At 43.5% G+C, this 14,234-nt stretch overlaps 1 protein-coding gene across 2 annotated transcripts; it reads right to left on the reverse strand.

Annotated features, from left to right (window-relative positions):
• Positions 1-450: 450 nt before the first annotated feature.
• On the reverse strand, positions 451-13,784 carry LOC106585353 (AN1-type zinc finger protein 5). 2 transcript variants are annotated; one of them, XM_014171445.3, is made up of 6 exons: positions 13,524-13,784; positions 7,821-7,985; positions 7,470-7,572; positions 7,290-7,366; positions 4,872-4,985; positions 451-4,471 (listed from the first exon to the last, which is right to left on the reverse strand). In XM_014171445.3, the coding sequence occupies exons 1-6, from the start codon at positions 13,531-13,533 to the stop codon at positions 4,323-4,325; spliced, it is 618 nt and encodes a 205-aa protein (XP_014026920.1). In that variant the 5' UTR covers positions 13,534-13,784; the 3' UTR covers positions 451-4,322. The 2 variants fall into 2 exon arrangements, with proteins under 2 accessions (XP_014026920.1, XP_014026921.1); XM_014171446.3 differs by lacking the exon at positions 13,524-13,784 and adding an exon at positions 13,257-13,346.
• Between the last annotated feature and the right edge of the window lie 450 nt (positions 13,785-14,234).

A 14,234-nucleotide genomic window follows, 5' to 3' on the forward strand; every position in this document is an offset into this window, starting at 1 on the left:
CTCAACCTGGTCCCGTAGTGATGTCTCCATGGAGACGGCGTCGGGCCTGATGACCGCCAGCAGGCTTCTGAGCAGCCTGAAACTGAGCAGCTGCTGGGCAGGGAGCCCGGACAAGATGACAGTTACAGAGGATGGACACCAGGAGGCGACGTATCATCACTTGGACATGATGTGCTTTACATCTAACAGGCACACTCATTCAAACATATAATGTTATTGTAGAACAGTGGTTCCCAACATGGGGTACTTCGCCTGTCCACTGGGGGTACTTGAAGACTCATGAGACCATAGGCCTACTGGTAAAATGCACATGAGGGGGTACTTCAGGGCAGAGCAAAATTCAGTTGTTACAATAACCAAAAAAGCTTTGGAACCACTGTTGTAGAATATACTGTAGATTCTATCCACTAATCACTATAGTTCGTTATAAAAATACATTGTAAACAAGAATTTCTTTGTCGTAGCTTTTTAATGACTCATTTATATTGTATGAAATGACAATACTGCATTGAGTCAAATATATTTTTCACCTTTAAAGTTGGCGACTTTGTGGTTTATTACTTGACTTTCGCTGCTGCCATGACTCCAATCATTTCTGGGACTTCCAGTCAATTCAAAAAGTAAACTGAACTCCAATTCCATTTTTTCCACATTGTAGAGAATTGGAATTTCAGCGTACTTCCTGAATTGACTGGAATTGAAATGGGAATTCACCCGAACCCTGGTTACCAGTTTCAAAGTGTAGTAATGTAAAACTAGGGAAGATCTCAAATGCAATATCCTTGCATCCTCTCTCCTCATCAAAGCCCAATGGAGGAAAAGGTCAGGGGTGGGACCTCAGAATTTCTCATTCAATGGGTTTTGAGAAGATGAGTATGCAATTGAGATCTTCCCTATGTCAAGACGAATAGCACTTTCCTTTATTTCCCAGTCAGTGAAAAGCTGTGACCTCTGGACCTACCATTGGCCTTTTAATCATGTTATTTCAACACTTGACTTTCAGAATTGGTTATTTTTGCCCCATCCCTGCTTACCCAGTCTTCAATCATTCATCCACTGATTTGTCTACATGCACACCATTTGTCAATCTTCCCCTTTTTCTCTCTCTACCCTCCACTCTCTCTCAATGACACGTATCCTGTGACCACTCCTATTCTTCCTGTCCTCTCTTCACCTCATTCTCAAAACCCATTGGAGGTCAGAGGAGGAACATCTGGCTTTCTCATCCAATGCATTTTTAGGAGGCGAGGAGAACGCAACAGATTCTCCCTCTGACTTAAAGGAAGCTTCCTAGATGGCTACTGACACGTATTGTTAAACCTAGGTCAATAGCATGCCTAAAAACTCATGACTCCCTCTCCCCTTTTCTCTTCATCCATCCATTCTGGGCTAAAGTGGGGGACGCCTGTCTTAAGGGAGATGATGAAGTAGAACAGGTTCAAAAGGATGAATGGGACAGTGAGCAAGTATTCCTCTGACTGTTTGTTTAGTGTTCTGTATAGTAGAGTATTTATTTCTAGGAGTGTCTTTAGTGTTCTGTATGGTAAGGGAGTGTCATCGTTGGGACCAGGCTCAGACTGGTCACACAGAGTTCAGTGATGGTACCTCGGGTCAACCCTTCAGAATCTCAAACATGTCCATTCCCTATGTTCACAGTGAACTCGCCCTGACCTATCAAAATGCTCCCCTATTGCCCTCACACCCTGGATTAAAATCCAACTCCTAAACCATCCTGTAGAACTGAGAGGATTGTATAGATAGAAGCAATATATTTCCACCCAGCTAATCTAAAAGGCAAGACGAAGCTACTACCATAATGCTTATCCAATCCCTTCAGATCTACAGGAGTGCCTTGGTGTAGGGGCTAGAGGTTGATTTGGAACAATCTCCTTCCTACCGTAGTTGCCCTAGCTCTCCCGTTGTCCCCTCGCAGTGTTCTTAACTCCCCACAGTAGACTAAGGTGCATTCATGTTAAATCCACATCTGTCACACTGAGCCAGCTTTCCAGACATATGCACACTCACTAACACATGGCAAGCGAAACAGACACATTAGACAGGGGTTCACCAGGGGGTAGATGTGCGTCTGTCCCAACCCTCAGAGGTAGGCTACAGGACCTCCCCAGCTGTTCCTGGGTCAGGTTGAACAGAACACATTGGTTCTCTGATGCTCATGTCCCACATCAGCTGTCCTCGTTCTTCTCCCTGCTCAGACGGAGGGGTACTGGGGCAGGGAGTTGAGCTTAGTAGTCGTCATCTTCTCGGTCTTCCTCTCTGCCCCGGCCTCAGCTGTCTGAGCAGCTGCCAGCGTGACACCATCTGCCAACACACTCCCCCAAGCATATGACAGGTGTGCAAAAAAAGTTTGAAAAAGATAGTGACTGGCACACATTCACCTTTACCCAGGCAATCCTTTTTCCTTAACACTCCAACCTCTACTTGTAATGCTATAGCATAGTTGAGCTCACAGGCGCAATAGACAACAGATGCATGTATATACAATGTGGGATCCTGATCCAAATGACATCGTTGATAACAAGTGAAGCTGTAATCCAAACCACCAATACCAGGCCTTGTACTGTCTCTCTGTACAGTCTATTTACATGATACAATGCTGCTGTAATGCTGGGTAGCAAGATATGTAATACATAAAACAGTTTTGTACAAATTTGCATATAAACTAACAATCAAAAGGGGAAACCGAAATTTCTTACAAAAAAAAAAAAAAAACTCACATCCCTACAGAACAAAAATAAGATCAACACAGCCCCCCCCCCAAAGAAAAGACACGGCTCGATCACACACACACACACACACACACACACACACACACACAGAGCGGATAGAAAGCTGAAAAGAGAAGTTGTCCAACTCTGTAATCTCTTTTTCAAACCGTAGCTCTGGCATGCTCCTGTAGCTTGTGCTGTTTAACCCATATTGCTTCAGACTAAGGAGGGGGGCGCACACACACTGACAACCATGTGCTCACACACACACACAGCATGGCTGGATCACATAGCCTAACTACACTGAATACATGTGCTAATGTCTGAGGATTCACAAAAATGACCTAGCACTAGTCGAGTGATGCCAATTCATTCAGATATTTTACACAACTGCATGGGTTGCGCTATCCCATTCATACCCCCATATATCAGGTAACATAGACGGGTAGTGCCCAAGCCTCACTCAGAACTGCACCAGGGTCAGTGTACGCAACCCTCTGCATGAGAGCCAGTTGGGAGATTCTGATGGAACTCCTTGACTAAAAGTTCAGTCCCACATGATAGCTGGTTAATTAAACGTTTTTTTGTCCCCGTTCTCACACCTCTTATGACTGTCAGTCACTTGATCAAAAGGAAACGGTGCCCGATGACCAGGTTACCTAAAAATGGCCTATCGAGGTAACCCCCTCACCTGGAAATAACGAAGTGATTTTAAGAGAAGGCTTCACACGCACAATGCGATGAGGAGAAACATGTCCTGCTGCGAGGTAGGCAGGTCGGAGAGGCTTACGTGTCTTTGTCATGCAAGACAGCGAGGGTACAACACTGTGTACAGACAGAGCCCTCTGCCATATTACCTTTTGTGTTCAATACAAATTAGTGAACAGCTGTTTTCCCATGAATATGTTTGCAATTGCATGCACGCTAGGGTAGCAGCTGTGAGAGAGCACTGTGGCAGAAGTGCCCAGTGGCGGAAACGGTCACACAGAAGTTTGAAACAACGACCACATGCATTTTGGAACAGTTTGCAGTTCGAGCGGTCATACCTTTCGGACAACTGACCCGACCAACTGATGTGAATGGAGAGTAGAAATGGAGACAACTGAACTCGTCGGGATACTGCACGTGCATACAACTTTAGACAAAATGTCCGTTGTCTATTTGGCAACAAAGCGGCCAAACAGCTCAGGGGCTGTATTCAGTGGGGCACAACGTTGTGATGGAACGTCCAGATAGAAATAGGTTCCGCAGAACAGACATGCCTCTGACCTGTTGAAGGGGTGGATCATGGTGGCTCTATTTATGGCATTTCTATCCATCTCCCACATTCACTACGTCTCATCAACAGGTACCCTGGGATTCTTTTTAAAAGACAACAAAAAACAGAATATCGGCAAAGACACAGGAAAAACAAACGGAAACATAAAAAAACAAGACAAATAGTGATCGTTCATGCATCTCCCCCTCAGGCAAGGTCTCTTTCACTTTTCTCAAGGTTGTGATTTTAAAAACGAGTCCGATATCCTTTTGCCACTCATGCCAATGTTCATGTCGAGGGTCCAATCATACTTCAGTCTTTGTGGATGGTTCTTAACCCTATATTCTCTGAATCTTGTCGGCGACCACTACAGGGTTCTCCTTGCGGATCTTGGCAGCTGCCTCCGCCTTGTAGTCGTAAGGGCAGTTGTGCTTGTCGGAGTACCGATGGAGACCGCAGAACAGGTTCCCACAGCGACAATCGAACCCTGGGGTAGAGTTCAAAGGTCAGAAATTAGAGGGAAACCACTGTAGGAACCAAACACCAACTCAATAAAAAAAAAATGTGCCTCTTAAGACCAGACACACAGGAATAAGAGTTACATTCCAAACTCCCTACATTGCAGTTGCCTTGTGCAGATTATTAGATCAATATGTGACATTGATGGGGTTCCTGCCATGTTAGACACTACTTATACAGTCATAAAGATCTGAGACCATCACAAATGTGAAAGAAGTGTTTTACATTGCATGAACCCCATCAATAGTCAATTTGTGCATGCGGCCTCAAACATGGCCAATCTCTTCAGCAAAAACAGCATACATATTGCTCAATCCTGTCATTCCATTTCTTTGAAAAAGCACCACATCCTGCTCTGGCATGCTCACCTGTTAGGCCCACCCTCTTGCGGCACATGAAGCACCTATTCTTCTTGGGATTGGGGGTGTCTCCCTTAGCCTTGTCACCAGTGGCAGGGCTAGAAGCAGTAGGCTCAGTCACAACTGAAGGAGAAAACAGAGAAAAGCACTTAAATATACACTTCTTTCAGTCTGGAGATTCAAATGAAACAGAGTTCCTGTGTTTTAGCACTCAAGTACAAGGACTTAAGTCAGGGTGCATCTAAATACACTGAGTGTACAAAACATTCGGAACACCTGCTCTGTGCATGAAAGACTGACCAGGTGAAAGCTATGATCCCTTATTGATGTCACTTGTTTAATCCACTTAAAAAAATTAAAAAAATACACAAAATAAATCAGCGTAGATGAAGGGGAGGAGGCAGGTTAAAAAAATATATATATATATATATTTAAGCCTCGAGACAGATTGTGTATGTGTGCCATTCAGAGGGTGAATGGACAAGACAAAATATTTAAGTGCCTTTGAACAGGGTATGGTAGTAGGTGCCAGGCCCACCGGTTTGTGTGAAGAACTGCAACGCTGCTAGGTTTAACGCTAAACAGTTTCCCCATGGACACTACCGTTCAAAAGTTTGGGGTCAGTTATAAATGTCCCTGTTTTTGAAAGAAAAGCACATACTTTGTCCATTAAAATAACATCAAATTGATCAGAAATACAGTGTAGACATTGTTAATGTTGTAAATGACTATTGTAGCTGGAAAGGGTAGATTTTCAATGAAATATCTATATAGGCGTACGTCAACAATGAAGAGGCGACTCCGGGATGCTGGCCTTCTAGGCAGAGCTCCTCTGTCCTGTGTGTGTGTTCTTTTACCCATCTTAATCTTTTCTTTTTATTGGCCAGTCTGAGATATGGCTTTTTCTTTGCAACTCTGCCTAGAAGGCCAGCATCTCGGAGTCGACTCTTCATTGTTGACGTTGAGACTGGTGTTTTGCAGGTAATATTTAATGAAGCTGCCAGTTGAGGACTTGTGAGGTGTCTGTTTCTCCAAATAGACACTAATGTACTTGTCCTCTCTCTCTCAATTGTGCACTGGGGCCTCCCACTCTATTCTGGTTAGAGCCAGTTTGCACTGTTCTGTGAAGGGAGTAGTATATCCTACCCGTTTGGCCCTGTCCGGGGGTTTCATCGGATGGGGCCACAGTGTCTCCTGACCCCTCCTGTCTCAGCCTCCAGTATTTATGCTGCAGTAGTTTGTGTCAGGGGGCTAGGGTCAGTCTGTCACATCTGGAGTATTTCTCTTGTCTTTTCCAGTGTCCTGTGTGAATTTAAATATGCTCCCTCTAATTCTCTCTTTCTCTCTCTCGGAGGACCTGAGCCCTAGGACCATGCCTCAGGACTACCTGGCTTGATGACTCCTTGCTGTCCCCAGTTCACCCGGTCGTGCTGCTGCTCCAGTTCCAACTGTTCTGCCTGCGGCTATGGAACCCTGACCTGTTCACCGGACGTGCTACCTGTCCCAGACCTGCTGTTTTTAACTCTCTAGAAACAGCAGGAGTGGTAGAGATACTCTCAAAGATCGGCTATGAAAAAGCCAACTGACACTTACTCTTGTGTTACCGACTTGTTGCACCCTCGACAACTACTATGATTATTATTATTTGACCACGCTGGTCATTTATGAACATTTGAACATCTTGGCCATGTTCTGTTATAATCTCCACCCGGCACAGCCAGAAGAGGACTGGCCACCCCTCATAGCCTGGTTCCTCTAGGTTTCGGCCTTTCTAGGGAGTGTTTCCTAGCCACCGTGCTTCTACACCTGCATTGCTTGCTGTTTGGGGTTTTAGGCTGGGTTTCTGTACAGCACTTTGAGATATCAGCTGATGTAAGAAGGGCTATATAAATACATTTGATTAGTACACAGCGTTGTACGAGATCTTCAGTTTCTTGGCAATTTCTCACATGGAATAGCCTTCATTTCTTTTCTTTTTTTAAATCAGCCATTTCCAGCTACAATAGTCATTTACAACATTAACAAATGTCTACAATGTATTTCTGATCAATTTGATGTAATTTTAATTGGCAATTTCTTTTTTGATTTTGAAAAACAAGGACATTTCTAACTGACCCGAAACTTTCGAACGGTAGTGCATGTCAAGAATGATCCACCACCCAAAGGACATCCAGCCAACTTGACACAACTGTGGGAAGCATTAGAGTGAAAATGGCCAGCATCCCTGTGGAACGCTTTCGACACCTTGTATTACCCATGCCCCGACAAATTGAGGCTGTTCTGAGGGCAAAGGGGTGGGGACTCAATATTAGGAAGGTGTTAATGTTTTGTACACTCAGTGTATACGCTAATGCTAGTGGGTTGAACAGAGCAATGTTTCCCTCTAGAAGTGCGTTTTATATCAGGCTCTAGAAGTGTGCGTTTTACCAGGCTCTGCTTTATCATCTCTTGAGATGCTCATCTCTGTCATTTGTTGAGTCACTGGAAGAGAGCCTTGAATAGTTCTGCAGAGGGGGCAATTGATAGAAAATAATAAGTTAGAGATATGAGAGAGCAAAAAGTAATGAGACATCCATTGTATCACATGCGGGGACACACACCCCTTACCTAGCCATGTCTGCAGCAGAGCCAGATGAAGGGTCTTCTTTGGCTAGACTGGCCTCTAGTCGCTGGATGGCTGAGGCATCAGGGGTAGGACTACCAACTGTTCCTGAGAGACAGCAAAAGTAAGACATCAACCTCAGATGGGATAAGATACTTTGTTGTTCAACAGTTTCCTCAACAGTGCAGCTGGCCCATAATGTTTATGCTAATTTTAGCAGAGCGAAATAACTTCCCTATGCAATGTAATGCCGCTTTGGTGAGAGTCTGGTTTTGGGGACGACAACGACACACTGTTTGGAGTAGATTTGGGTTGTGTGTGTGGTCAGTAAGAAACAGGGTGGAGGAGGAACTTACCCATTGGGCTAAGTTGACTCAAGCCGTGGGTACTACTCTGCTGACGGTTCAGGTGCTCCTTGTAGCAGACCGAGCACATGCCGTTGTTCCTGGGGTTGCCATAGAAACCACAGCCAGTGGTACAAAGCACAGGCGTCAGGCTTGGGTTAGTCTCTTGGGCCATCGCTGTTGACAAATGGGAGCAAGGTATCTTGTTAGAGTACATGCGTGACAGCGAGTGTGAGACCTACAGTACCAGTCAAAAGTTTGGTGTGTCCAAACTTTTGACTGGTACTGTAGGTTACTAGATGTCAGGGTGGTGGTTGGGCACATATATTTGAAAATAACATACCAGAAAGGAACATTAAGACTAATAAAGAAACAGGGGGGAAATCGAAAAGACATCCCCTGAAGCAAGGATTCTACTATCGAAGGGGCAATAAGCAGTTGAAACAAAGCGTTCTTCCCACCACCGTTTCAGTAAAAAGCGGGGAGGGGTGGGGCTGGAGAAATGTAATCACTCAAATTCAAAGAGAGCTATGGATGCAAGGTCTGACCATCCATGATATCAAAATTAGCTTTAATCACGTTGAGGCTATACAGTGCTTGTTTACAAACAAAGGAATAAAACATAGCTTATACTTTGGGTTTTGATGGGGTACGACAGTTGAACTAAGCTCATGAGGCATTTATAAGTTGTATATCCTTCAAGAATCAGTGGGTACATATCAATTTCAGAGGCCTTTGAAGCCCCCTCCATCTGTGCAGAGGTCATTACAATACAGTAAGCCCTGGATTCATCTCTATTTTGAACTGATATGCAATCAGGACACTTCAATTGTAAATGACCTCAATAAGAAACAATATTGTTGCTACGATCACATAAGATATCCTCCTCGCAATCTCCAAAATACAACAGCCACAGGACAACTTTGTTTGGATGTCGTAAAGGACCATTTGTCAAAACTGAAGAAATATAGCTAGCTAACGATTTCCTTTTCCACATGGAAAAAACATGGACAGAGACTTGGTAGCTACGTTAGCTAGCTGGGATTTTCTACAAGAAATCTGCTTCCCGAAAAAAAACTTCTCCCAAGTGAGTGTGACACCTACTCCCGTTGCCTGCTGCTTGGATTCCACCTGGCGATCTGTTCACCGTCTGTCCTGGCCCACCTCCCCGTCTGCAACAGGTATCCCCGCCACACTCCCGAGCTTTCGCTTGCCTCCAGCACACATGCACTGTTGGGGAGTGACTCTGAACTTTCAATGGCCCCAAGTTGTTATATTTTTTTCTTGCACTTTATGCTATTTGCCTCATGACTCCTGTGTGCTTTGTTGACCATGAACTTGCTTGTTTCCCCAAGTGTGGGAACAAACAGTCTGTCCCACAGTTGGGTACTCTGACTCTCTATTGGTTATACAGACTCTTGGTCCCCCATCCTATTCTAACCACCTCTCGCCGGCTTTGTATTCATGTTACCTGATGAAATTGCTGTACAATATGATCTTGTTGCCATCTAATGCACATTCAAATGTCATAAATCAACACTGCAGAGCATTCCCTGTCCTCTGTTGTGCCCCGATTGTATTACTTCTGATGATATATGGAAATGTGCATGTACACCCTGGCCCATCTACTGTTGCTAGCCCCAATTCTGACTTGGATATCTGCTGACTGTGCTTGGATATCTGCTTCACTGATTTCTGCTCTCGTAAAAGACTGGGTTTTCTGCACATTAACACTAGAAGCTTATTCCCTAAAATTGATCAAATGAAAAAAAATTGTTGGTTCACAGCTCCAATCCAGATGGGTTGGTCATTACTGAGACGAGGTTAAGAAAATGTGTTTTGAACACTAATGTTAACCTTTCTGGTTATAACCTTTTTCGGCATGACAGATCTTCCAAAGGCGGTGGAGTGGCAATATTTGCCAAGGATCACCTTCAGTGATATGTTGTCTCCACCAAGTCTGTTCCCAATTTGATTTGCTGGTTTTAAGCATTAAACTTTCAAATAGCTCTTTGTTGACTGTTGCTGGGTGTTATCGTCCTCCATCAGCACCGGCCTGAACCGTACCTGCCCTAAGCTCTCTCCTGGCCCCTTACACTAAGTCTGAATCTGTCCTGCTAGGTGACCTAAACTGGGACATGCTTAAACCACCATCCTAAAGCAATGGGACTCCCTAAATCTTTTTCAGATTATTACCAATCCCACAAGGTATGACTCCAAACACACAGAAAAGGCTACTCTCCTTGATGTTATCCTCACAATCAATCCTGATAGGTATCCGTCTGGTGTTTTCTGTAATGATCATTGTTTTACAGACTGTGTTCGTAATGGCTGCTCAATGAAATGACCTGTCCTGATTTGTCATAGACGTTCGCTAAAAATCTTTAATGAGCAAGCCTTCATGACTTGGCCTCTGTAAATTGGTATAGAATCAGCTTGATCCCTGTCGAAGATGCTTGGACCCTTTTTTCCTTATATTTTCAGTGGTATTGTTAACAAACACGCCCCCGTATAGAAAATGAGAGTTAAAAACCAGGTCAGCCCCTGGTTCGACCGTGATCTGGCAGAGTTACTCCATTTCAAGAATTCCATTTGGATAAAAGGCTCAGCACACACCTACTCAGGCTGACTGGCTCTCGTTAGGGCAAATGAGAAATAAGTGCACTCAGGCTATTCGGAAGGTCAAAGTCAGTTACTTTAAGGAGCAGTTATCCATGTGGGTCTAACCCCAATAAGTTCTGGAAAACAGTTAACCTGGAGAATAAACCCTCCTCCTCACAGCTTCCCATGTCTCTTAATGTTGATGATATGGTTGTTACTGGCAATGAGCACATGCCTGAGCTCTTTAAAATCACCACTTCATAAATCAGGATTCATATTGGACTCAGCCATGCCTCATTGCCTGTTCAACATGTCCTCATCTCCCACCCCTTCTAATGCGACTAGCCCCGATGCTCCTACCTATTTTTCCCCTGCCACGCTACAAACTTCCTCCCTGCAGGCAGTCAGAGTCCAAGGAGCTCCTTAAACTTGATCGCAAAAAAACATCTGGGTCAGATGGTTTAGACCCTTTCTTCTTCAAAGGTTGCTGCCCCTATTGTCACCAAGCCTATTGCTACCAAGCCTATTGCTAAACTTTTTAACCTGCCTCTCCTCTCTGGGAAGGTTCCCATTGCTTTGAAGGCATCCACGGTGTGTACTTTATTTAAAGGGGAGATCAAGCTGATCCTAACTGTTATAGGACAATTTCTATTTTGCCCTGTTTATCAAAAGTGTTGGGGAAAAAAATGCCAATAATCAACTGACTGGCTTTCTTGAGGTCTATAGTATTCTCTGGTATGCAATCTGGTTTATATGTAAAATTGATGATGAAATTCTTCATTGTGCACAAGAAAACAGGAGAACAAATAGTGAGAAGAACAAATTGAGACATGTTCTCCTTGGCCGCAGCTGAGCGTGTCAGCAAGACACTCAAGGTAACGAACAACCGGTAACTTCCCCAAGACGAAGTAGGCTTCAACACTTTGCAGGGAAATAAACATTAAACCAAATTGAATATTACATTAAAGATCTATGATATCGCTCACAAAAATAAAGCTAAAATGAAACAGGTGGCACTTGACACCTCCAGTCCCTAGGGGAGCTTATCCCATTGTAGTCATGACCAAAACATGTCAAATGCTCTGGGAAGGAGCCACAGCAGCCTACTCAGAACCTTCTGAGATGTCAGTGTTATTATGGCCCTGCGATCAACAAACAATATGCCTGTCAGCCTTTGCACTTAACCACACGTGTATGCTGTAGTCTCCAACCCCCCCACACAAGGATTTCCTTAAAGCCTCTTCGACTGCATCAGGTGTCTGCCGGCTGACTACACAGCAAAGTCTCTTGAAAGCACCAAAATTGTTGATGTTGCCTGGAGAAAATGTTTGAATGTCACGAGCTGTAAGATGATCGTGACCTGCTCAACGCCCGACAATCTATATTTTCCACCTGGGCATGTTTGGAACACGAACGCTCTCACGCATCTTCTCACAGAGAAAGAAATAGCATTTGCAAGTCAACATTATTTTTATTGGACAGACAAAGGTGGTGAGTATTTTGCTCTACTGCCATCCAGGCCCTGCTGCTCTCCGATAGAATGTCAGTTAGGCCATATGTCAAGCAATGTACTTCAAGTGGATAAATTCAGAGTCTATAGTGACTATATATTTAAGCAATAAGGCCCGAGGAGGTGTGGTATATGGCCAATATACCATGGATAAGGGCTGATCTTACGCACGACGGAATGCCTGGGCACAGCCCGTAGCCGTGGTATATTGGCCCTATATCACACCTCCATACACCCGAGGAGCCTTATTGATATTATAAATTGGTTACCAATGTAATTAGAGCAGTAAAACTAAATGTTTTGTCATATCCGTGGTATACTGCTGATATACCATGGCTTTTAGCCAATCAGAATTCATGGCTCAAACCACACAGTTTAGAATTTAAATCAAACACCAGCTAGGCTAATTTGTTTCGTGACTGTAGCCTATCCTACAGTTCATCACACCATTTGGGGGAAATGGCTTGGCACAATGTGCTTTTTAATCACGAGGATAGACCTAACCAAGGCTGCACAGATTTGCCTAGCTTTACCTCAAATGTCGCTAATACAACTAACAAGTAAGGTCTACTACAGATAATCGAATCTGAGCAGTGCCTTGTTTAGTTAGGTCAACCGTCATGGAACACTTTCATGATGTTCACCAGCTGGCAAAACGCAGTATCTAGATTTTTAATCAGGCTAGGCTATCCAATGACTCATATCATGGTCAGTGACATTAATCAACAACCTCTTAAGGAAACAAACAGCTAACAAAGAAAACACTGAAATACATTGGATGTGGCCCAAAAATCACCGAGTCACGCTACAGTACAGAAAAAAAATGCTACCAGACAAGACCTAGCTAGACAAGTAACATTGCCGAGACCAAAAGCAATAATAGTGCTAGCAAGCCATCTTTGTCGCACACAATGTATTGTAACTAGATTAATGAAGTAGCTAGCTAGACATCAATCATCCACGTTTCGACCCTTGTTCTTTTGTGCTTTCTTTGTTTGCTACTCATCTCTTCCTGTTGTTTGGACGTCGTTTGATAGCTCCCATAACGTTACTAGTTACCTATAATGACTCTTTGCATAGAATGTTGTTAGCAAGGTAACCAGACAAAGAATGTCTGAACTCAATGTCGTGTTCAATGGAACATTCATTTGTCGTTCAAATCTAACATGGAACTCATTTTAAAATCAACCAGTCAACTCATCCGATCAAAACACGAACAATTCGGTTAGTAATAGCAACTAGTTAGGTAGCTAACTGATAACGTACGTACCATTTTAAAATTATCTTTAGACAAAACACAAATACGAAAAAGTACCTTAAATATATCACTAGTTTACCTTTTTTTAAATATAGAAAACCGATAGCATAACCTTCGGTTGCTGTAACGTTAGCGACCCTGCTTCCTGTCTTGTTTTTCCCCTGGCACAGCTAGACTAACACGTTCGAAGGCTTGTGATATTGTCAGTGAGGTGGTGACAACTTTACCTCGCTAGACCTTGTTTACCAGGCATAAAGGATAACTAGGCTCTCCCCTATACAATACACAGATTTATAAAGTTAATTGATTATATTAAACAAATAATAATAATAATAATAATCCTTACGAAATTCCATATTACGTTGATGTTGATCCAATTCTTCGGTGTCCCTTTTTTCTGTCTTCAACCATACACCAAGACAACCCACCGTTTCAAATCTCGATTCTCACCTGCCCAAATTGATCGGAATCACACAATATGTATGGTCTGGTTAAGCAGTCGTTTTTAAACAAATCCTCTCCCCAAAATGTATTTATCGCTCTTTTCTCTGACGGAGGCTGTGCCTTCTCTTCCTTTCTCTCTCTCGGTCGTTTCATTCTATAGTAAGAGGAGTGGCGGATGATGTCACCGGGAATAGAACGTACTGTGATTGGCTACCCGAGAACCCCTGGCCGGAGTGTCTCACACCGTACGGTACAAGGGGTTGGGCATTCATTCGTCATCCACCCACGTATAGTCTGTGGGTATCGAGCCATAACATTAACTTTATTCATGTATGTGTCTAAATTAGTCATTCAAATAACGTTGACAGGCTTGTGATAACATATGCGTATTTAATATGTGAGAATATCACAGATTTATTTGTCCACCACAGACAGCTTCTTGAAGCATTGAGGCTATCCAGCCAATTGTGTCGAAAATAGGTTCATTACTCGAGTCTTTAGTCAACATAGTGTAGGCAAGTGGCACATTCTGGTCAAAATAATTTAGAGAAGCCAAATTATTATAGATGACGTCCCACACACCGGAGATCGCCTTTTGTCTTCAACTGAAACT

The sequence above is a fragment of the Salmo salar genome, chromosome 24 (assembly GCF_965601325.2).
Source record: "Salmo salar chromosome 24, fSalSal1, whole genome shotgun sequence".
Lineage (NCBI taxonomy): Eukaryota > Metazoa > Chordata > Actinopteri > Salmoniformes > Salmonidae > Salmo > Salmo salar.

Excerpts from the sequence above, each read along its gene's own strand:
- LOC106585353 (XM_014171445.3), bottom strand. Across the intron at positions 7,367-7,469 it reads TCTGCTGCAGACATGGCTAG|AACTATTCAAGGCTCTCTTC; the intron begins GTAAGGGGTGTG and ends CCCCCTCTGCAG. Across the intron at positions 4,472-4,871 it reads CAAGAGGGTGGGCCTAACAG|GGTTCGATTGTCGCTGTGGG; the intron begins GTGAGCATGCCA and ends ACTCTACCCCAG.